The following is a 24950-nucleotide window of genomic DNA, read 5'->3' as shown; positions in this document are numbered from 1 at the left end:
TATTTTGATTATTATTTTAAAGCCTTTATTTAATGTCCTTAGTGATTAGTGGTTCTGTAAAGGTCAGTTTTCAGAATAGCCACATATTTTTTTAACCTACATATATCCAATTACCAAATTCCATTGGATGTCATTTTAAATTTACATAACATATACATTTAAAATGAACATTTTTTCAAACAGAATGAGTTTTCAAAACGGGATTGGAGATAATGTCATTATTATTAGAGAATGGTAATGCCATTAAGGAATATTTATATTATGTGGAATGTGGATGATTATACCCATTTAACACCTGCCTATGCGAGATGGTTACAGGGAGCATGTTTGAGGGCTTGGTGTTTTCACAGTGTTTTTGAAACATAAAACTAATGAGAATGTATAGTGGGGCTGAGTTAATGACAGTACTACTTATGATTGGAGGACAAAAGCCATTGAGTGCACTGAACTGATCAGTGTCGTTTTGTTTTTACAACTATGCATTTTAGCTCTTAAGTACATCTTTATTGAAATTCCCACAGTATAAATTTAAATAACAGAATAACTTTAAGTCTCAAGCTCTAGCCCTTAATCTTCTTTAATTTCATTGGAATAATCATTTATTAGTTTACTCTGTTTCACTGAATCACAAATCCAGTTTCAAGTATATCTTGAAACTCATTAGTATGCTAACAAGTTTTGTTAAAATATCTTTCTATTAATATACTTTTTATATGGTTGTGACATTTCAAGTATGTAAATGTTTTACTTATTCACAAAATTAAGAATGGAAAAAAGGCAAACTCTAAGATTGAGTATAAATAGAAACAACAGATGCTAACTGTATATCAAATTGATAACAACCACACAGAGAAAAAAATTAATTCAAATAACCTTCACACTGTTAGTAGGATATATTCTAAGAACACATAAAACTATATAAAAAAAACTTGACTTAGGTTTGTGATTGGTAGGGTTATTGGTGTTAATTCTTAAACTGTTTTGTATGTATTGTAGAATAGGGCAAATGAGTAATATACTGATGTTGTTGGGAAACAGTGTTCTTACTGTGGAGAAGGTACAGACAAATATGGAACGGGGGAAGGTGAGAAAGAAGTCTGTGATGCTGAATGTGAATTGAAGCTATGAGTATTAACTCATTTTTTAGAAACTGGTTATTTCCTGGCTCTGTTCCCAGAAAGGGCCTAGAAGGAATAGTACCCAGTAGCAAAGAACACATGTAGACCCAGTTCCTGGTTTCTAAATACCATTCCTCTTCAAATAGAAAAATCTAATTATGAAGAAATGGACATATAGATCCAGAAGGTGGAAGTTTAAATGAATCAATATAGCAATATTGCTATTTGATGGAAACACTTTTTTCTATTTAAATATACATATATTATTGGTGCTTGTTAATGTTTTATTTGCAATTTATATCATTAAGGCTTAATATTCTTTATCTAGAGAGAGCTTCCAAAAATAAAAAAAAGACCAGCAGCCCAGCAGAAAATTGGGCAAAGGTTTGGAATTCACAGTTCACAGAAAAAGAAATCCAGATGGCTCTTACACATGTGAAAAAAAATGCTTAAATCTTGCTTTTAATAAAAGCTATACAAATTAAATATACACCGAGATCTTTTTTTCTGTATTTACTTCAGTTAATGAGGTCAGCTGCGTGTTCACAAATAATTGAGACAGATTTAGTAGCATGCCATGGCATGCTAAGTCTCATAATATTCTTATGGGCAAGATGGAGGAATATTGGCTAAATAGAAAGAAAAATGAGTACATTAGTTGGTTAAAAATAGTCAAACCATATAGGATGATAATTCTTTTAGGTCCATTGTACAGTTTAATTTTTAATCATTGAATTTGATAAAGATTCAGAGGGCATGCTTATGAACTTTATAGTTAGCATAAAACCAGGAGGATATTTATGAATAATGATACCAGGGTCAATTCATCAGGAAGCTATAACAATCCTAAATGTATATGGAACTTTAATAAAACAGTATAGCCAACAGTTGCAAAATATTCTTTTCAAATAGACATTGACTGCTCAGCCATATACATAAAATTGTCTGTAAAACAAGTAATGTTAAATTCCACAAGGACTGAAATTATACATGGTATCTTCTCAAAACCACAGAGAATTTAAATTTGGAATTAAAAGGTAACTTAAAAAATCTCCAGGGCCGGCCTGTGGCTCACTCGGGAGAGTGCGGTGCTGTTAACACCAAGGCCACGGGTTCGGATCCTATATATGGATGGCTGGTTGGCTTACTGGCTGAGCGTGGTGCTGACAACACCAAGCCAAGGGTTGAGATCCCCTTACCAGTCATCTTTAAAAAAAAAAAAATCTCCAAATAATTTGAAATCAAGAAAACTTGTTAATCATTAATAGATCAAAGAAGAAATTACAAGGGAAATTAGAAAATATTTTTAATGACCATAAAATGCAACATATCAAAGTTGCACGTAGAGCTAAAGTATTGCTTAGGAAAATTTTCACTCCTTTAAATATATTAGGAAATAAGAATTTTTAAAATCAGTACTCTAAGCTGTCAACTTAGGAAGCTAGAACAAAAGAAAAGAAAATTATCCCAAAGGTAGCAGAAGGAAGAAAATGAAAAGATAAGAGCACAAGTCAGTGAAATAGAAATAGTTTATTTTTATATATCATATGATTGGTATATATAAATAATTTAGGAAAGAAAGAAGACCCGAGGCACCAATATAAAGAATGAAAGGGTAGGCATCACTATAGATCTTAAAAGAATAATGTGGTGATATTGTGAATAACTTTATGTCAACAAATGTGGCAGCTTAAATGAAATGGACAAATTCCTTGAAAAATACACCTTTCCTAAACCAACACAAAAGGAAATAAATTCTCAAAATCCATGTGAAGTTGAAACTGTAATTTAGAATCTACAAAGAAAATTTTAGACTGCTTACTGATAAACTCTACCAAGCATTTAGAAAGAAATAATTTTTACTAATCTTAAGCAAATTCTTTCAGAGAATTGTAGAGGGAACACTTACTAACCAGGTAACCAAGGCCAGATAACAGATACTAAATCTGATGAGATCATTACAAGAAAAAAAAATTTCAGGTCACTATCTCCTGTGTACATAGATGTAAAAGCCTTAATAAAATATCCTGTCTTCTGAATACCAGTTTAGAAGAGTGTGGTAAATAATGACAAAAATGAGGTTTACATCAAAATTGCAAAGTCGTTTCAGCATGTGAAAGCCATTAGTAACTTACCACAATAACAGAATGAGGAAGAAAAACTGCAGTCATCTCAAGAGATACTGAACAGGCATTTGATAAAATCCAACTTTCATTTATCAACAGCTAAGGAATGGAAGGAAATTTCCTAAATTTGTCAGTGGTATAAATGAAAAACAAGAAGTTAACATATATAATGATAAAATAATGAATTTTCCCCCCAGTGGTTAGGAGTAAAGCAAAGGCTGAACTGTTTCTTACAATTTCTATTTAGTGTTGTTCTGGAGGTTCTTGCCAGTTTGATAAGGCAAGAAAAAGAAATAAAGGCTTAAAGATTGGAAATTAGAATATTTTTATTTGAAGGTGACACGATTGTGTGTGTAGAAAATACAAAGGGATATTTGAGCAACTGGAAAGAATAAGTGAATTAAGCATGGTAAACAGATAGATACATGGTAAATATACAAAAATCAACTGTATTTTTGTACTGTAGAACAGACAGCAGTTGGCATTACTGGCCTGTGGGCCAATCCAGCCAGCCTCCTGTTTTTGTAAATAAAGTTTCAGTGGAACACAGCTACACCCATTTGTTTACGTGTTGTCTGTGACTGCTTTTGCACTGTAAGGGCAGAGTTGTGTAGTTATGGCTGAGTTCATGTGACCTACAAAGCTTATAATATTTTATTTACCACCTGGCCACTTACAGAAAAAGTTTGGTGACACCTGATGTAGAACAGATTATTGGGAAGTGAAATGTAAGACAAAACACTGCTTACAATAGCATCAATAAACATCAGGTACTCAGGAATGAATATAACAAAAGATATTTTAGAACCTCTAGAACAGTGGTTCTCAATGGAGGGGATCTAACTTTACCCTCCTTCCCCAAGGGACATTTGGCAATGTATGGAGACATTTTTTGTTGTCACAACTTGGGAGTACTACTGTATCTAGTGGGTAGAGGTCAGGGATGCTAGGACAATCCTCCACAACACAGAATTATCTGGCCCAAAATGTCAATAGTGCTGACGTTGAGAAAACCCTGCTTACAATGAAAACCACAAAACACTGCTGAGAGAAATTAATGAAGATCTCAGTAAATGGAGAGCTAATCCATGCTTGTGGATTGAAAGTTCCAGTATTTTTCAGATGATATTTTCCCCAAAATTGATTTACGGATTCAATGTCATCCCAATCAAAATCCCATCCGAAATGTTTTTAACAGAAATTGACATGCTGATTCTAAAGTTTATATGGAAATTCGAAACCTAGAATAGCCAAAACAGTCTCGAAGAAGAATAATGTTCAAGGTTTGTACCACCCAATTTCAAGACTTACTGTAAAGCTACAGTAATCAGAGCTGTGAATTATTGGTATAAGGACAGACAAATACACCAGGGGTAAAGAATAGAGAATATAGAAATAGACCCACTCAAATACTGATTTAGAACAAAGATGCCAGTGCACTTTATACCTTGGTCATTGCCCAGGAATACTAGAGATAATGGGATGGGTTCACTTTCACACATAATTCTCAAAAGCTCTAGTCCCAACATTTCTGGGGATGTTGTGGGAGGTTATTTTAGGCCTCTCCTTAGCTGGCTGGAGCTGCAGCCTGACTGAATTATACCTCCAAGGGAGTCCCAGTGGCCCGCATTGTCTGAGATCTGTGCTATGGTCTGATGCCCCATTTTAAGAAGGATATAAGCAAATAGAATTCATTAAATTAGGAAAAGTTCAAAAAAGTAGGGGGTTGGTGTCTTAAAGACCATGCACTGTCTTAAAGACCAGTGAGTAATGGTTGAGGGAACTGGAATCACTTAGCCTGGAAATGAGCAGATTGTGAGAGGCATGATCATAATCTTCATGTTTTAAGAGCAGAAGGGTAAATTTCTGCTGTGGGCCAGACTGGCGAAAATAAGTAAAGTGATGAGAGAAGAGTTAGGCAGGTAAGTGGAGGGCCTTATAAACTGAGGTAAGTAGTTTGGACTTCTATTGAGGACAGTGGAAACCATCAAGAGGATCCTAAGCACTGTAGTAATGTGATTTGTATTTTATAGATTATTCTGACTACCATCTCTAGATTGGATTTAGAGGATGGGGAAGTAGGGCTGTTGAAATATAAAGAAAGCCTACATAGATGAAATATTAAGTAAAAGAGAGGACAACAAATAAAAAGTGAATGATCTGTAAGAACTATAGAAACTTAGAGAAAAAGATTGACATAACCCAGTATAGCAGAAAATTGGGCTCTTTCTAGAGATTTTGTTACTCATATTACCAGAACTTGGACAGCTGCTTTAGGCAGATTGCAGCCCCACAGTCCTATCTTAAGGGGAAGCATGAAACCCGAGTTCATTGTCTGTTGCCTCGGAAGTGCTGAAAAAGCTCCTAGTAGACCTTTCTGCTGATTTGGCTACAATAGTTCCCCCTTATCTACAGTTTCACTTTCCACGGTTTCAGTTACCTGTGGTCAGCTGTGATTCAAAAATTTTAGATGGAAAATTCCAGAAGTAAATAATTCATAGGTTTTCAGTTTCATGCAGTTCTCAGTAGTGTGAGGAAATCTTGTGCCATCCTACCCACAATGTGAATCATTCCTTTGTCCAGGGTATTTACACTGTATACGCTTACCTAACCCAAGTATACCTAAGTATACATTTAGCTGTCTGAATTATCAGATCGACTGTCATGTTATCATAGTGCCTGTGTTCAGGTAACCCTTATTTTTACTTAATACTGGCCCCAGAGCATAGGAGTTGTTATACTGGCAATTTACATATGCCAAAGAGAAGCCATAAAGTGCTTCCTTTAAGTGAAAACGTAAAAATTCTCAATCTAATAAGGAAAGAAAAAAGATAGTATATGTAGGGTTTGATACTGCTTGTGGTTTTAGGCATCCACTGGGGGTCTTGGAAGGTATCCCCCATGTATAAGGCGGGATTACTGTATTTGTGCAGATACTTAGAATAATTGAACCTTAATGTTGGTGTAGAATGTACCATTTTTGCTATATATCTATCTGATGTCGGTCCTTGCTATCCCATCTGCATAACTGTCTGGGACAGTACCGCTTGTGTTATAAAAATTGTTTGCATCCAAGGATACTGGGCTATATATTGGATTTTTTCACCCATGTGGCCAAAGATTTTCCAAACTTGTTTGATATACTTTATAATTTCCAGATTATTAATTTGAGCAAGTGTTATGGGGGGGAGGGGGTAAACAGACAATTATTATCATCATTAAAATGCTATTACTTCTTTAAATAATTGAAAGGTGTAAAATATTTCTAATAGTTTTTTATCATTAAAATCTCTTCAAGCTGGAAGCTCCTTGACATCCTTTGGAACAGAAACATCAAACAGCAGTACCTTATCACAAAGTAGTGCAGTTGGTTCTACCTTTTCACAGGATACAAGGTCTCTAAAAACACAGTTATCTCAAGGTAAGCTGTTTTTTCCTTCACATATTTTTATTCTAACTTCTACAGGGGTTTTTGTCTTTTCCTGAATATGAGATCTTTTGAAGATTGTAAATCATGTGTGTAATTCCTATTTGGCTTTTTTTTTTTTTTTTTAATTTTCTCCCCATTGCTGTACTGCAATCAGTATCTTATTAACTTAATTCCACTGTTTAGACTTTCTACAATTTTGGGATCATAAAACTAAAATAGTGAGCATTCTCTAAGTTTAACATTTTTTTGCAGAGTAATTACATAACTTGTACATAACACTCAAATATATCATATCAGTCCCAGACTCACCATGGAAGATGAGCTATCTTAGATGAGTTTGAAATAATATCTGAAAAAACAAACTTCATTAAGCTGTTGTATCCTCACAGGATGTAGAACAGTGATTCTCAGTGTGGACCACCCACAACAGAGTCATCTGGAGTGCTTCTTAAAAATGCAGATCCTAACTAAGACCTATTACATTAGAACGCCTGGAGCCTGGGAATCAGCATTTCAGTAAACTTCTTAAAAGATCCTGTTTCATTTTTTGAAATTCTATTTTTCTGCCAGCCAGTCTCATAACCTTCAGTGGTTACAAGATTCCGTGTTTTGTGGGGGACAGGAGGCGTGGCTGCTGGCCCATATGGGAATTCTGTATTTTTATCTGCTGCTAAAGTGGCTTATTGCTTTATATGGATGTTTACTTTTAAATAAAGCAATGTAAAGTCATTTCAACAAGATGCTATAATCACAGGATAATATTTTAGAAAGCTATTGAGAGTAAAAAGCCAGTGTTAAACATAATGCTATATATCTCACTTTAGGCATTTTGAAATAGTTATAGTTACTATTATTCATATTGATTCAAAATATCTTAATTTTAAACATTCTAAAGATTTCTTTTTGTTTTAGATAAAGCAGAACTATAATCATAAGGAAGAAAATAAAAATACCCATAATCTCACTACCCAGAAATAACAAATACTTACATTTTGTTGTATATTCTTTCCAACTTTTTTCTAGGCTAATATAAGTGTATATTTGTGTGTATGTTGGTTGGTTGGTTTTTTTCAAGAATTCTTTCCTAGACAAAATACTTAATCATTCTAAGCATTGGTTTTCTGAACTATAAAATGGGACTCTCCAGGTAAACTAATAAACTGTGAGAATTAAAGTTTCAAAAATGTATGCAGCGCCTTTAGCATAGTGTCTAATGCATAGAACAGACTCAGGAGATGTTAGCTATCTTAATCAATAGCCAACTTCAAACTCAATAGTGAAGACCAGAAGAATTCTTATTAAAATCATAAATAAGGATACCTGCTTTTACTGTTACTCAGCATTATTCTGGAATTTTTAGCTCAATCAGGAACACATGAAAAAATAATAGGCATAAATATTGGAATGAGCATTATTTGCCCATGCTATGATTTTGTACTTGGAATTGAGAATTCACTGAAAAACCTAGAACTAATAAGGGACTTAAATTAGGCAGAGGCAAAATGTAAAATAAGAATACAAAAATCAATAATTGTCCTAAAACCTACGCCCTTGATTATGTAATTGGGATAAAAGATGTTCACACTAATGACAAATAGAAATTATATGTAAAATGCATAATAAGAAATATGACCAACTTCTATTATGAAAAATGCAAAATGTAGGGCTGACCAGTTAGCTCACTTGGTTAGAGTTTGGTACGGATAACACCAAAGTCAAGGATTCAGATCCCCTTACCAGCCAGCTGCCAGAAATAAATGAATAAAATAAAATTTATTTTTAAAAAAGAAGAAAAGGGCGGGCCGTGGCTCACTCGGGAGAGTGCGGTGCTGATAACACCAAGGCCCCAGGTTCGGATCCGATATAGGGATGGCCGGTTTGCTCACTGGCTGAGCGTGGTGCTGACAACACCAGGCCAAGGGTTGAGATCCCCTTACCGGTCATCCTTTTAAAAAAATAAATAAATAAAAAATAAAAAAGAAGAAAAGGGCGGGCCGTGGCTCACTCGGGAGAGTGCGGTGCTGATAACACCAAGGCCCCAGGTTCGGATCCGATATAGGGATAGCCGTTTGGCTGACTTTGGAGAGCGTGGTGCTGACAAGACAAACTCAGAGGTTAAGATCCCTTTACCAGTCATCTTTAAATAAATAAATAAATAAAATGTATATATATAAAAAAAAAATAAAAAAGAAGAAAGGGCTGGCAAGTTAGTTCACTTGGTTAGAGCATGGTGCTGATAACACCAAGGTCAAGTGTTTGGATCCCCTGACCAGCCAGCCACCAAAACCAAAAAAAGAAAAAGAAAAAAATGCAAAATGTAATAAAATAGAGGAACATAAAAAAAGTCACATATAATGAGAGAAAACATATTTTGTTTGTAGATAAAAGATTCAGTATTGAGAAGACTTTACTTTTCATATTAATTAAATTTATTGCACTTTTAGTCATTGCAAATGGAATAGTGGGAGAACTTAAAACAGAAAGATATTAAAAATAAATGTGGAAGTATAGCTGAACATATTTGAAAATAAAAGTAATGGGCTTACCTACTTGGTAATAAAATAAAGCACTGCAGGGATAAATCTAGAGATGAATGGAACAAAATACAGAGATCCAAGTATGAATTTAGTAGATGAATAAGAATCAGTAAATAAATAAGAATTTAGTAGATGATTAAAGGTATTATTTTAAGATAGTGGAGAAAGGCTGGCTGTTCCAATAAATGATGTTGGAACAGACTGCCTGATCATTTGGAGAAAATAATTATAGATTCCTTCCCTCATACTGAGCAGTAAAAAAATAAATTTTAAATAGACTAAAATGTTATCTCTTTTAAAGCACATATTTATTAAAAGAAAATTAGAGGTGTTTCTACATAAAGCTATGGCAGAGAAAGCCTTCCCAGGCTTTTAAATTTCATCAACTAAAATTTCTGAATTTCTCAAAATTAGAACACCTGGAATTTTCTATTAACTGTGGTAAGAATGTGAAGATAGCTCAAGGGATTGTGTTTTTATTATGGTGATCTAGTTTCTGGGCTTATTCCTAATAAAATGTCTAGTATCACCTATATTTTCCTATTTATAACAATTGGCATCAGGATTAGTAGACTTTAATAATACAAAGGTTTTTTAAGTCTTTAAGTACATATAGTAAATGAGTTTGTTACTTGCTCTGATTGCCCCATCATTGTGCTTCTGTAATACTTGTGATGAGTCACAGGATCTTTTCTCAAAGAAAACCCTTGATAAAATAGTTTTATAAATTTAAAAGGACATTTAATGTAGTACTGTAAAATTGATTATAGCAATAGGCTTTTCAAAAAACTTAACACGTTTTATAACTATAAGTGATTATATAATGTTTTCTCATAGGCCAAAGCTAATATAAACCACCATGTTTTCCATTATAACCAATGGAAAAATTGTAACGTTTCTGTTAATGGTAACTTAATTTTTAAATGGCTTAAAAGTAACTTAAATTTTTTTGGCTGAAGTAACTTTACCATTAATGGCTGGAAATGGTACACATTTGTGATTACATACTCTAGATAACCATAAACTTGTGGACTGTTACTAATAAATTGTCCCTGAACATCTGGGTGCCCAATAACCAATGTGTTGTCAGCACTCACCTGTTCACCAGTTGTTTAGACTCTGCAAATATGCACAGACAGGCAGTAACATTGCAGCAATTTGTGGGGAGTATTTTTGCATAAAGTCAGCAAAATTTTTAAGCAAAATATTATATTTTGGTATAATATCATGGGATATGAGCATTCCCAGAACAGAGATTTATAACAAAACATAGGGTCAAAAAAGCTTGATGGGAGCATTCTTTAATTTATACTGTGACCAGGCTCTGACCTCATAAAAGGAAAAAAAAGAAATTTGTAAATTACCAACCCCATATTAAGCAAAAACTTGCCGAGAGATCTTTCAAATGGCAAGGAATAAGTATGACTACTGTAATTGTCTGAAAGGTTTATTTGTTGCTGAACTTTTAGTTTTGATGTTTAATTACCCAAGCCTCTAAGGTATTGAAGAACTTCACCTACCTTTCTAGTTTTTACATTCTTATAATAGAAATTTAATGGAGGTAGTACCTATATTTATAAAGGTATCACTTTAGTCATCTGTAGAAAGTACTAGAAGAGTTAAAGCATATCAGCATGATCTTGTGGTGGTAGTTATTGGGGAAAGCCTATATTTGACCTGCCTACAATGCAGTCTTTGATAATATTCCTAGGGAATCTTATACTAGGCAGCAACTTTTCAAAAACTTAAACTTTATTCCACTAGGTAGAAATACAGATAAAGTTGTGAGTGTGAGGGGTTTTTTTGTGGGTTTTTTTATTAACCTAGTGACCAGTCCACTAAGAATAACCAATTTTTAACTCTGGTCTAATAAGTACATTAATTCAAATCTGTGCTAAGGATTTGAGTTGGTAGAAATAAAATTCTAGATTTTTTTTTAGGGTCTAGATTATTTTGAAATCCCCAGTAGGGTAGTCTCTTATCTTTTGGTTACGTTTTAGGTCGTTCAAGCCCTCAGTTAGACCCTTTGAGAAAAAGCCCAACCATGGAACAAGCAGTACAGACCGCCTCAGCCCATTTACCTGCTCCAGCACCTGTTGGGAGAAGGAGCCCTGTATCAACCAGGCCTTTGCCATCTACCGGCCAAAAAGCAATAGAGAATCAAGAGCACAGGCGAGGTAGAACTTCAGCTATTTATTGTTCCTTAATTGACCCATGAACGTTTTTCACTCACCTTATTTTCATTAAAAGGATTTATTTTATATGAATGATCCTAGAAGGTTTAAACTGAACTTAATAGAATGTTTAGCCTTTCACGTTTGACTCAAAGTGGTGGTGGTGGGGTATAGTTTTTTGGGCATTCCACAGGTTTTGTTTTGGGGTGTTTTTTCCCCCTTTTTCTAACTTTACAGAAGATTTTGATTATCTGTCCTGAGTTGATTAATCACGTTGTGGGTCTTCTTCTCTAGCTGAAGTACACAAAGTTTCAAGGCCAGAAAATGAGCAACTCAGAAATGATAGCAAGAGACAAGTAGGTAAGTTATTAGATTTGAAAGCCATATCCTGTGCTTCTCAGTAGGGAGAACATTTTAAATGTAAGATACATAATTACCATAAAAAATGAAAGGCAGGGGTTGGTAACTATAAAGAAATAGCACAGGGGAGTGTCTTTGTGGTAACAGAACAGTTCTTTATCTTAATTGTGGTGGTGGTTATGCAAATCTGTATGTGGGGAAAATGTCACAAAATTATACATAAAGATATACCAAAAAAAGAGTACATGCAAAAACTGGTGACATCTGAATAAGGTCTGCAGTTTACTTAATTATATGTGCCAGTGTCAGTTTCCTGGTTTTGGTAGTGTATGATAGTTACGGATGTTACTGTTGGAGTTCAGGAAGCTGAGTGATGGATACAAAGGACCATTCTGTACTTGTCCTTTTTATTTTATGATGATGATGATGATGGTGATGTCTGTAATTATTTTAAGACAAAAACTCTTTAAAACTATATTCTGTAACAAAAACCCTATTTGATGGTGGTTGTCTTTTAATATGTTCTTGAATGTTATTTGCTAGTAGGATTTGTGCATTTATATTTAGATTGTTCTATGGCTTCCTGTTTTGTGTGTTCTATGTTTTTGTATCAGTTTCATGTTGGTATTATAAAATTGTTTTCATTGTTTCCTATGCTTTTAGGAATGGAATTAGTTGTACCTTACAAGTTTGAAAAGTTTCCTCATTAAAATTATTTTAGCCCAGATCATTTATTTGAAGTAATTGTTTAGGAACTTTAATTTTCTTTCATGATTATTGATTTAATAAGATTTTATATTTTCTTTATCCGTTTTGTAATCTATAACAAAATCAAATCATCCATTTTATTAATATTTTCAAAACGCACCTCCCTCCCTGAGTTTCATTAACAGAACAGTAAATATTCTTTTGAATTTTTTTTTTTAGATTTTACAGACACATCCATACTCAAAACTTTTTTTTTTTTTTAAACAGAAGGATCATTGTGTATGTACTTCCTGGCCTGTGGCTGAGGCATTTTTAACAGTTCAGCTGACTGTTTTAAACTTCTTACTTATCTAATGGGCTGGCCTTACTTATCTAATGGGCTGGCCAGTTAGCTAAGTTAATTGGAGCTCAGTGTTGATAACACTAAGGTCAAGGGTTTATATCCCCCATACCAGCCAGCCACCAAGAAAAAATCTTTTTTTTTGCTTATCTAGATTTAAGTATCTGGATATGCTGCTCTGGGTTTTTGTAACCAGTTAGCTAAGTTAATTGGAGCTCAGTGTTGATAACACTAAGGTCAAGGGTTTATATCCCGCATACCAGCCAGCCACCAAGAAAAAATCTTTTTTTTTGCTTATCTAGATTTAAGTATCTGGATATGCTGCTCTGGGTTTTTGTAATTTGTTTTCTGAAACCCAGGGAGTTTGCCAAACCTCAGCAAATAGTGAACACAAACCTGTCTGTTACCCTGTAGTCACATCTGACCATTGTCAGTATGTATTAAACATTTCACATAATTATAATCATTAAATTTATATTGCTTTGTGCTGTGCACTTTTCTGTTAACTCATATCAAATACAATTCCATATTCCTTTGTTGTTTTTTCATCTTAGTCATTCCTCTTGTGTTGAATATTTGGGTTCTCAAGTTTTCACTGTATATTATACTACTTTATCATATCTCATGTGATTGACTAAAATCCTTTTATTATGTTATGTTATAGAGAATACATAGATATAGGAAGGCTTGAATAATGTGCCATTTAGAAGGAGACAATAAAGGTGAAGTGGGAATTGTTGGGCATCAATGAGGACTGGTACTTCTTGTCTGTTGTTTTATCTGTGATGTGGAAGTAACGCCTTCTACCTTGAAATTTGTGACGGATTTTTCTTACTATAAATCTTGGTTCCTATGATCCTTTCCATAAAAGCCCTTCTAAATTTTGAGAACCCACTGTGTGTCTGGCAGTAGGATACAACAGTAAGGAGAACAAAGCTCTTGCTCTCAAGGGGCATACATTAATTTAGTGTAGAAGTCTCCAAACTTCTGTACAGTATCAGTAACACATGTATGAGTGTGGACCCCATAAATATAAATGTTTATAAATTTTACATATGCTGTTCTCAGTCTAAATATTAAATGTTAGTAAAAAAATTTTTATATAAAAAATACAAATACAGTAATGTATATAGAGACAAGCATTTCTGTTGTTGACCATTTAATGTAAAGACCATAATAACATTCTTCTGTCCTAAACTAGCTATTACATATTGAATGTCCTTTTTATATATTCCTTATTAACATAGTTTCAGGGGCTCCTTCAGCTCCAAGGAGAGGTCGTGGAGGTCATCGAGGTGGCAGGGGAAGATTTGGTATTCGGCGAGATGGTCCAATGAAATTTGAGAAAGACTTTGACTTTGAAAGTGCAAATGCACAATTTAACAAGGAGGAGATTGACAGAGAGTTTCATAATAAACTTAAATTAAAAGGTAAGCTTTGATTTTTCTACTAAGAAATAATCTTATTTGGATTGCAAATTGAGTATTTTTTTCACGTTTAATTTTATTTAGTACAGATCTTGACTTTTATGGTATATGCTTATTTTTCATTAGAAGATAAACTTGAGAAACAGGAGAAACCTGTAAATGGTGAAGATAAAGGAGACTCAGGAGTTGATACCCAAAACAGTGAAGGAAATGCTGATGAAGAAGATCCACTTGGACCTAATTGCTATTATGATAAAACAAAATCCTTCTTTGATAATATTTCTTGTGATGATAATAGGTACAGTCTTTTAAGCTGTTCTTATGCTCTTAATGATGTTGAAGTGTAAAGTGATTTCATATAAATTTGTTGCAAGGTTTATTTAATACTTAAAAACATCTAATGACCACAATTGATTTTTTAATGTTATATTTTGCTAAGAGAAAATACTGTATACTGAAGTTTTAAATTATACTATTCCTTCAAAAGAAGAAATATCCATATACTTTTGTTCATGTAAAATTTAAGTAAAACATTTTACATTGTAGTTCAGATGAAGCCAGGGCCAAAAGTGCTAATGTTACTTTGACGTTTGCTGATACAGTAAAACTCTGCTGTATTGTAGTTAATGTGTGTCCAGAAAAGTGTCAGATTATTGTGAGGTTAATTGAAGGACCCTGCCTGAGGTTCTGCTGCCCAGTCAGAGTTGTCCTTGTTCTGACTGCAGTTTGGTGCCACCTGGTGGCAGTTGTTTGCTTACTTTAAACATGGATGGGGATGATTCTGAATCCTGCAGTTATCTACACTGGATGACAGCAGCAACAATGCAGACACTTGCTGGGTTAATCATGTCAGATCCAGAGATTGGGCCAGGAGCATAATGGGAACCCAAGGACCTGCCTTCCAATCCTAACTTCCTGAGACAGGGTTTCCCTTCCTGGCTTTGCCCTCATTTTCACTGGGGTTGAGTGGAGAGTGGAGTCATTCCCGTTACATCTGAGTTTCCAATACATTGGGGCTGTTATCATGTGTCTTTGTTTTTTCAACTGTATTTGCAAGAAACTGGTATCAGTCATGTTTTCATGTGAAGTTTAATAGAATATTATAGGAACATAATGAACTCATGCCATGGACAGCTTGTGATAACTTAGATGTTTATTTTTAATTGATCTTTAGGAATTACTTAGCCTTAATTTGGGAATTAGTGCTACATATTTTTGCTGAGAAATGTTCTTCTAAACCTGATTTACTGAAGATCATTTTCTTTTATAATAGAGAACGAAGACCAACCTGGGCTGAAGAAAGAAGATTAAATGCTGAAACATTTGGAATCCCACTTCGTCCAAACCGTGGCCGTGGTGGATACAGAGGAAGAGGAGGTCTTGGTTTTCGTGGTGGCAGAGTGCGTGGTGGTGGCAGAGGTGGTACCTTCACTACCCCTCGAGGATTTCGTGGTGGATTCAGAGGAGGTCGTGGGGGCAGGGAGTTTGCAGATTTTGAATATAGAGTAAGTAATATTATGTGCTTTGATGGCATGCAGTTTTATGAAACTCAAAATGTTTTTACTTTTTAATTATTTTGCGTGGATTTTTTTTAAGGCATTAGAATAACTTCCATTTTGGCTTTTCAATAGAATATATGCATTATCCCTCGGTATCCAAGCGGGATTGGTTCCAGGACCCCCTGTGGATATCAAAATCTGAGGATGCTCAAGTCCCTTTTATAAAATGGCACAGTATTTTCATATAATATATGTATATCTTTCTATATACTTTAAAGTATCTCTAGATTACTTATACAGTATAAATGCTGTATAAATAGTTGTTGTACTGTATTGATTTTTTAATTTGTGTTATTTTTTATTGCTATATTATTATTTTTTATTGGGTTTCTTTTCCCTATTTTCCGTCCATAGTTGGTTGAATCTGAAGATTCAGAACTTACAGATAGGGAAGGCTCACTGTATCTGATTAGGATGTTTATATAATTTTAAGGAGCAGTAATTTCTTGGGTAATGAGTCCAACTTTTTTTTTTTTAACTGTCTTTTCAGTTGAAGGAAGTAAGAGATAGAAATGTGCTGCTCTTTTTTATCCTTTTATTATAGAACCATGGTTTAAGATATGGACTGGTAAAATCCTCCCTTAACCCCCCCCCCAAAAAAAAAAAAAACTCTTAAAGACTGACTCAGGGTTATTTTTTCCTATTTCTTCTCCTTTTAAAAAAAAAAATTTTTTTTTTTTTGGGGGTAGGGGCACAGGAGGGATCACTAAAGACATTATACACAAACCTTTATTTCATATTACAAAATACATTTTTAAAACCAAAAGGGTCTAGGAAGCACATACTCCCAGAATGGAAAGCAATCCTTTACATTTAATAACAGTTAACATTTATGTAGTATTCAGCAAGTATCAGGCATTGTTCTACCTGTTTTCCACATATTAACTTGTTAAAACCTCACAAGCTCTGCAAGGTAGGTTCTGTTATTATCCCCATTTTACAAAATGAGGATATAGGTGTAGGGATAGTAAACTTGTCCAAGGTCACACAGCTGTAGTAAGTGATGATGCTGGGTGTTGAACCTAGCAAGTTGGTTCGTGAGTCATTGCACTTAGTTTAGTTTTGTGGAAAACTCACTACATTTCCCCTGGTTTTCTTATTTTACCATGGTCTTGAAAATGTCGTGACATCGGCCTTCAGTAACTGCTGCTAGAGAATTCCATAGCTCTGTATAGTATGCTTATATGTATAATTTATACATTGAAAGGTGTCTGTAAATTAAGTCAGCATAGTAACTATCCTAGTTACAGTAAACTATCCTACTTTGTTAATTTTAGGAATAGTAGAAAGGAAAGTATACAAATATAATAACAGAAAGGATCAATATCCCCTTATAAAGAGGTTCACTAGTAATATAGCAGAGGGCAGTTGGAAACAGAAAGACGAGCTAGCAGGAGTTTCACTGTCCAGTACTTAAAAGTGTCCATTATTTTTTTTTATTTTTTTTTTTTAAAGATGACCGGTAAGGGGATCTTAACACTTGACTTGGTGTTGTCAGCACCACGCTCACCCAGTGAGCTAACCGGCCATCCCTATATAGGATCCGAACTTGTGGCCTTGGTGTTATCAGCACCGCAGTCTCCCGAGTGAGCCACAGGCCGGCCCTAAAAGTGTCCGTTATTGAGATCCCTCTGGAAGAAATGGCTTTTGGACGTGGCCTGTTGATTTTGATACCTTTGATACTGTGCCGTCAGAGCCGAGACTTTTGAAAAATAAGCTCAAGTCAGTAGCTTATGCTGTCTAGCCACGGTAGTCTGGTCCAGCTGCAGGAGTTCATACAAAATCACCATCCCAACTGGAAGAATCTATCTAAGGAACTGCAGAATGGCTCTTGCTTGTCACTATTACTGCTCTTGAGGTTGCCAGTGACCTCTTGCTTACAGAATTCAGTAGCCTTTGCACAAATATTTACTTTAAACTCCTCTGCAATATTTGACACTGATGACCTCCCACCCAACTTGGAGTCTTTCTAGTTTTTTTAACTCTTGAATTTGGGATGGTGGGGAGCAGAGAAACAACAGGTTTTCCTCAGTATAGCACTTCATGATCTGCCTGCTTTTCAAGGTCAGAAGTCTAGTACTGGCTGTATTGTAGTCCTTGTTGCCAGTGGGACTTTCCTCTCCCTCATTCACTCTGCTGCAGATACATGGGCCTTCTTGCTCTTGTTTTAGTGCCAAGCTTATTCCTTCTACATGGTGTGTTCAGTTTTCTCGTTCTTGTGAGTATTTGTGCTCATGTTTATGCCCTCACTCTCACATGTGCTTACTTGCTTGAGTGCTCTTTCACTTTTCAGCGCCCTTCTGCCTTTGTGAGCTTGTCCACTCGTAGCTTCTAATCAGTTTTTCATCTTGGACCCTGTATGTTTCTGCCCTGCATTTCAGTCTATTGCTTTGTGCCCTGCTGTTGACTTAAACTTTCTCAGGCTGACGTCATCATCTTTCCACTTTCCAATCATTTCAGCTCTGCCTCCTCCCAGTGTTCCATATTGACTAGTGGTATACCACCTAGGAAATGGAGTTGTCCATGATCATGACCCATTTCCACATTACCACATTCATTCCTTTGAGATGTCCTTGCTAGCTACAGTAATAACCCACTGAGTGGTCTTCAGACCTTCAGTTTCTCTTTACCTCATTTCAGGCACATCAGCTACTTGTTGAAGAACTTACAATAACTCCTTGTTGAAGATGACATTGAGTGAGTTTGGTTTGAAGAGAAGTACATTTAAATTAAACTTGGATCTAGATGAGAATTATAGTAATCATTGCTATTGTGACCTCAATTGTGTTACTAAACGTTTTAGATCTTCATCAGTTTTGGCATTTGTGGAAAGAGAAATGCACAGTTTAATCTCAAATGTACCTTTTAAATATCGTTAAACTCTCAGGGTAGGAAAACATTTGAGAGGTCTAACCTTCTGGCTAAACTATAAACTTCTTCTGTAGTATTCCTTATAGGGGCTGGGAACTTACTCTTCACAACAGCATCATCTGTCCCACCCCAGGAATGCTCTATTTGTTAGGATCTCACAGACACACAATTTAGATGAAAATCTTTCTTTTTTCGGGGGGCCACTGGCTGGTAAGGGGATCTGAACCCTTGACCTTGTTATTACCAGCACCATGCTCTAACCAAGTGAGCTAACTCGCCAGCCCCAAAATCTTTTGTTTTATCTTTGACCTATTGGTTTAATTCTACTCTTATAAATGCACTAAATATATATATAGATAGATAGGTAGAGAGAGAGAGAGAGTACTCTACTTCATGGTAGTTTTTCAGATATTTGAAAAAACTGTTATGTTTTCTGTATATTACTGGACTATTGTTTTCTTTCTTCAAACCCTCTTCACCAGACCATCATTGAGTAACCACTGTGTGCATGCCACATGCACTTATTAATAAAACATCTTTTGGAAGCCATGTCACACTGTTCAGTCACTTTCCACTGTGCACATGCTACATGCACTTATTAATACAAACATTTTTTGAAAGCCATGTCACATCCAATCATTTTGATCCTTTTGTTAAAACTCCTATCACATGTTACAGAATTCACATGCATTGTAGAGGTTATCTTCGTGAGTCTTTTTCCACACTAGTTGGTCTTAGTCCATGTTGTGTGTATAATAGAATACCACAGACTGGATAATTTATAAAGAGCAGAGATTTATTTCTTACAGTTCTGGAGAATGGGAAGTCTGAGATCAGGAGCCAGGCACCTGGTGAGGGCCGTCTTGCTGGGTCATCCTGTGACAGAAAGCAGAAAGATGAGAGAACATGAGAGAGCAAGAAGTGGCCAAACTCACTTTTATAACAAACCCACTTTTTCTCACTTTTTTGTGAGAAAGACATTAACTTAGGTCTTTATCATGAGATAAATGGCTCTGCCCTAATGAGTTAGTTAGTTACCTCTTAAATATCCCACTTCTCAACACTGTTGCACTAGGGATTAAGTTTCCAACACACGAACTTTAGGGGGGCATACTCAAATCATAGCATCTGTGTATTCTTGACAAATAGTCCAACGTCTGCTTGGTTGTTTCAAGGAAAGATAGATCCAGTGGACTCTTGGGCATTACCCTAATAGTTAGAAGGCTCTTATGTTACATTGTACTGCCTGCCCTTCTTACTGTGTGAGGGTCACACTTGATATATCCAGCCTCATTTATTTCCCTTTAACTTCCCTAATTTAAACAGTTTGACTCAGATCATCTCTTACACATTTATTTACCTCATTTATTTACCAAATATTTAGAATGCTTCATATATGACAGGCACTGTGCTAGGCATTGGTGGTAACAAAACGATGCAGTCCTGGCCTTCTTGGTGTTTACAGCCCAGTGAGTATACAGACATAACTAAAAGTTAGGTGCCCCCTTTCCCTTACCCTTCACAGTCTTTCCTAAGGTTTGCTCTATCTTTGGAAACTTCTCTTCCTTCCTATACTTTGTTCCTTTTCTGACCTTTTATGGTGTCTGCTTTCATGGGCCCACATTTTTAAAATGTACTTATATTCTCTGTTTCTTGTATTTTGTTTTGTTCTGCATTGCCAGATAGATGGGAGCCTCTTGGCATTAGTGAATATATACTCTGCATTTCTTTCCACCAAAACACCTAGTTCGGTGTGGAGCCATAGTGAGCATGAAGTAATTGCTTATCATGTTGACTAGGAATTCACTACTTCAGGCTTCAGCAAAGCCAGAGGTCCATCATTATGGCTAGCCCTTTATTGTCCATTCCAGAGTTGAATGACCCTTCCATCACATCATATCATCTGGCCTTTAAAGGTTGAAAACAGTGAGTGATTACTGTTACATGAAGGAGATTTACCTTTGAGTATTAAATTCTGAAACAACATCTAATACTTCTTCCCAGTGGTGGATGTCGATGGCATTCGTAGTAACCTTTGTGAAATGAGTTAACTTTGTTCTTTGTGCTACATTGGCATGGATCTTTACAGTTTTGGGGTGAGCATAAGCAAATTTGGTCATTTAACGAAAAACATGGGTAAAGGTAGAATCATAGATTTTTACAATCCTTAAAAGAATCAGCCAGATTAGAACCTCTCTCCTACTCTACCGTGGTAAGGAAACTAAGGACACTGAGAGGTAATTCTCTTGATCTAGGTACAAACTAACATAGTCAAAACTTACCCTCTTGACTTTTGGCCCAATTTTCCTTAAGGATGGTATTAGAAACAAACTTTTGGGGCCGGCCTGTGGCTCACTCGGGAGAGTGTGGTGCTGATGACACCAAGGCCCCGGGTTCAGATCCCATATAGGGATGGCCGGTTGGCTCGCTGGGTGAGCGTGGTGCTGACAACACCAAGTCAAGGGTTAGGATCCCCTTACCGGTCATCTTTAAAAAAAAAAAAGAAAAGAAACAAACTTTTGGTAAGTTTGACCTTGTGGTACTTTTTTCTTTTCCTTCCTTTTCTCGGGGGGAAGATCAGGATTGGGATAAAAAGAGTGTAGTCAGCTCCCATTTTAAATGCTGCTGCCAAGGAGGTTAAGCCTCCATGGTGGGTGACACAGATTGCCTTGCATTTGAGTCTATGTTTCTTCAGAAAGGGTCCAGAGACAATGAGGTATCTGAAATGACTCAGCATGATACTCTCTCCCCCTTCTCCCTTTTTTCTCCTTCCTCTCCCCTGTCACCCCTTCTCTCTTTCTCTTTCTCTCTATCTCTGTGTCTCTTTTTTTTTTACCTTTCAGAAAACCACAGCTTTTGGACCCTAAAGGTCTGGATTGATCGTACTGCTTTCTGAAAGGTAAAAAATAGATAAATTGGGAGATACAAAGGTTGGCTTTGATGGGGGACAGTGGGTTTATCTGTAGCTCATTTCTTTCTATACCAATTTAATTTACACCATGCCATATGTATTTCAATGTAATAACATTATAAAAATGGTTTGGTATTATATATACTGATGTTAACTCTTTTACCTAGAAAATGTCAGTTTCAGACAGTTGGCATGAGAATCAGCAGTAAAAATCAGGCATGTGGTAGTAGCTAGTTTGGAGGAAAATAGAAGTCCCTTGCTCTGATGCTGCATACAGGACTTTAGCTTAGGATTAGTCTCACTGGAATACTCCTTGAGATGTTTTGCTTTCTCACTGGTTACTTTTAAATTTCCTAGTCAACTCACTGTTTTTCAGGACTTATTTCAAACTTAAAAGTTATCCCTTTAAAATGTATTTCTAAATCATTGCTTTCTCCTGGCATAAAATTTTGAAGAGAAATGTTATTTTACTGTCTGGGTATTTTATTACTTAGTAAAGACATCAAAGATTTAGGGATTTTATGAAGCTTATTTCAAAGTACATCATTGCTTGTATTTGCTGAGTTTTACTACTAAGTTGAAGGTTTAAGTTATATTACTTTTTAAAAATTATTAGGAGGGCAACCAAAGAAATTGTGGCATGCCTATATGTTAGGGTGACTTTCTTGCTGGGACCAGCCCCATAACACCACTACTGACTAGAAAATGCATTATACACATAATGAGCTACTACTAGGTGTGGACATTGTGAAAAGTGTTTCCTGGAAATCAGTAAGGCAGATTTTTCCATGAAAGTAAAAAGAGGGTACACTTAAAGGTAACTTAAAATAAACCTAAGCAAAATAAAAAGAAATAACTTGTTAATAAACCGGTAATTTGGAACATGAGCTGATTTTCTTTTTCTTTCTTTTTTTGGTGGCAGCAGAGGTGGTACCTTCACCACCTCTCAAGGATTTCATGGTGGATTCAGGGGATGGCTTGGGGGCATAGAGTTTGCAGATTTTGAATACAAGAAAGACAACAAAGTTGCTGCATAATCTACAAATAAGTCTTTAAATATAGGTGAATTTCTAGCTCTTCATGGTCCTGGAAGTTGGTTTCAGTCTTTGCGAAGAATGAAGAAGTGAATTCGCTGTATATTTGTCACCAGCACTGGGTTTTTGTTTGTTTTTCTGCTTAATTTCAAAGATACAGTACAGTTTCTTTTGGGGGGAGGAAGGCTCATCTTAAAAAATGAGCATTAAATATATTTGAAATAGCAGAAGGTTAAGTAATTTCTTATGTATAGTTTAAAGCAGTGGGACTTATAAGTATTTTTTCATCACTGAAAGGATTTTTCTTATCACTAAATTGTATTTGGCAATTATTGCAAGTTGCTTGCAGATAGGGCCGTGATACTGTGTTTTGAGCCACAGAACGTTGGCTGTGTGTGTATGTGTGTGTATGTGTGTCTGTATGTTTCTCTCTTTCTTTTTGGAAGTCCTGTAATATGAGGTAGCTTATTTCATCAATTATTTAGGGTGCTGGATGGTAGAGAATTTTGTCAGTCAACTATGTACACACAGTAAATACTGTTTCTTAGGCAAAGGTAACTTTTTTATATAGTTGTAAAATTCCATTATATTCCATTGCCAAAGAAACCTTAAGAACTTTGTATAGCTGTATAAAAAGCAACTAATTTTTTAAAGAATAAGCATTTTAAAGTCAAAAAATAGGCAAAGGTAACTTTTTTATATAGTTGTAAAATTCCATTATATTCCATTGCCAAAGAAACATTAAGAACTTTGTATAGCTGTATAAAAAGCAACTAATTTTTTAAAGAATAAACATTTTAAAGTCAGCAAACATACTGTGTCCTTGCAGAAGTTGTTGTGCTGAGGAGCAGAGTTATGGGTGGTCTTTTGTTCTTAGCTTTCCAGGCTTAAGATTTTTTTCTTTTTTTTAAACATTTGGAACATAAATGAAGATTTGATACATTCTTCCATTATCTAAAAAGGATAAATTATTCATACTCATTGTAAGAACTTCATTTCATAGCAAATGGCATATCACAGGATTTGTTCAAATAATAGATATTTTCAGTATACCAATGTAAATAATCATAGATAAGAATATACTTAGCTGTATTTTCAAATAAGTAACCCTCCCCCCCTTTTTAAGACATTAAAACTAGACAGTTAACCTGTTCTTCCTGATATGCCTGGAATTTTGTCATGATACCTTGTCTCATTCCATTATATTTCAAGAGAATTCAGAGTGTTAGAATTACTTTGGCAATCGATATAATACAGCATAACACTGGTCCTTGGACCTCTGACCCACAAATGACTCAGTATAAGCTCATTGATAATAATAAATTACTAGTAAGTCTTTTTGATATTTTAAACTATAGTGGAAAAAAATCTGGCCACTTTTGTGTTTTTATGAAGGCCATGGAATAAAGGGATCCAAAGATTTAAATATTTTTATCTATTTTGATTTTTGTTAACTTTCTCAAAGCATTCAGTAGTGGTAAAGATGTGGAAAACTGCACTGTAGGAGAATTGGAATATTTAAAGGTGGTTGATATTTTTAATTTTATATCTTTTGTATGGTTCTACAAGGAAATGTTTTGTAATTTGGTTCCATTATTAAGATTCAGTACTTGGCAGCCGTAGTTTAGGTAGTATTGTTTAGTACTGTTTGCTTGCATGTAAACAACAAAACCTTTTGGAGGATCCACAAATCATGATATTGAACACATTTCTTAGGCATTCTGAATATCAAAGCAAGTGCTATGGCAATACTTATGTAGACTGTTTGAGATGTCCCAGGCCAATTTCAAGAAGAAAAACTGTAAATATCAGTTCTACATGCTCTGAAAGTATGAGATCATATGTTTTCCCAGCCATTTGGAGGTCACTGACTGGGGTGTTTAGTGCCCCAGTAGTAACTGGCAGCATGGTATACCTGCAGTGCACCTTACAATATTAAAGCAAGGTTTTTATTCTAAAATAGAATAAAACTGTTAAATAAAAAATGTTCGTCAACGTTCTTTCTCTTTAAACAGTAACATTCTCTTCCAATGGAAACACAATGAAAAACTACGTTCAAAATATTAAGAGTGGGGTTATGGTAATGTTTATATTCACTATAATAACTAAATTAGTTTCTAACTTTATTTCTAAGGTTTATTTAAGCTAAAAGCTGCTTTCTTCCCCTCCTGAGTGAATAACAATTCTGAGTGAAGATCTGTAACATAAGGAGACGAAGCCAGCTACGCACAGGCCAAGCTAGAAACCTCAGGCCGGAATGTACTCCCTGTGGGCAGACAGTGGCAGAAGATGAAAAACTTCTCTTTTAGACCATTTCTCCCTCCAAAAGCAAGACTTAATGTGAGGGGTAGGGAG

The 24950-nt window shown here is 35.3% G+C and overlaps 1 protein-coding gene across 4 annotated transcripts in view; it reads left to right on the top strand.

The window, feature by feature from the left end:
• The window catches only part of LSM14A (LSM14A, SCD6 homolog A (S. cerevisiae)), a 54742-nt gene extending 30162 nt beyond the window's left edge, over positions 1-24580 (top strand). Inside the window, exons 4-12 of one of the 4 annotated variants that reach the window (XM_008574706.1) lie at positions 6543-6665; positions 11212-11388; positions 11680-11745; positions 14041-14223; positions 14347-14518; positions 15494-15725; positions 21494-21549; positions 22575-23149; positions 23283-24580. In XM_008574706.1, the coding sequence (XP_008572928.1) occupies positions 6543-6665; positions 11212-11388; positions 11680-11745; positions 14041-14223; positions 14347-14518; positions 15494-15725; positions 21494-21517 (977 nt within the window). In that variant the 3' untranslated portion in view covers positions 21518-21549; positions 22575-23149; positions 23283-24580. The remainder of the gene's footprint in view (positions 1-6542; positions 6666-11211; positions 11389-11679; positions 11746-14040; positions 14224-14346; positions 14519-15493; positions 15726-21493; positions 21550-22574; positions 23150-23282) is intronic. The other 3 variants (XM_008574709.1, XM_008574708.1, XM_008574710.1) reach the window with 3 other exon arrangements.
• The last annotated feature ends 370 nt before the right edge of the window (positions 24581-24950 follow it).

The sequence above is a fragment of the Galeopterus variegatus genome, unplaced genomic scaffold, assembly GCF_000696425.1.
Source record: "Galeopterus variegatus unplaced genomic scaffold, G_variegatus-3.0.2 Scaffold1089, whole genome shotgun sequence".
Lineage (NCBI taxonomy): Eukaryota > Metazoa > Chordata > Mammalia > Dermoptera > Cynocephalidae > Galeopterus > Galeopterus variegatus.
The sequence above is the reverse complement of the archived record's forward strand: the minus strand, read 5'-3'. Positions and strand labels throughout refer to the sequence as shown.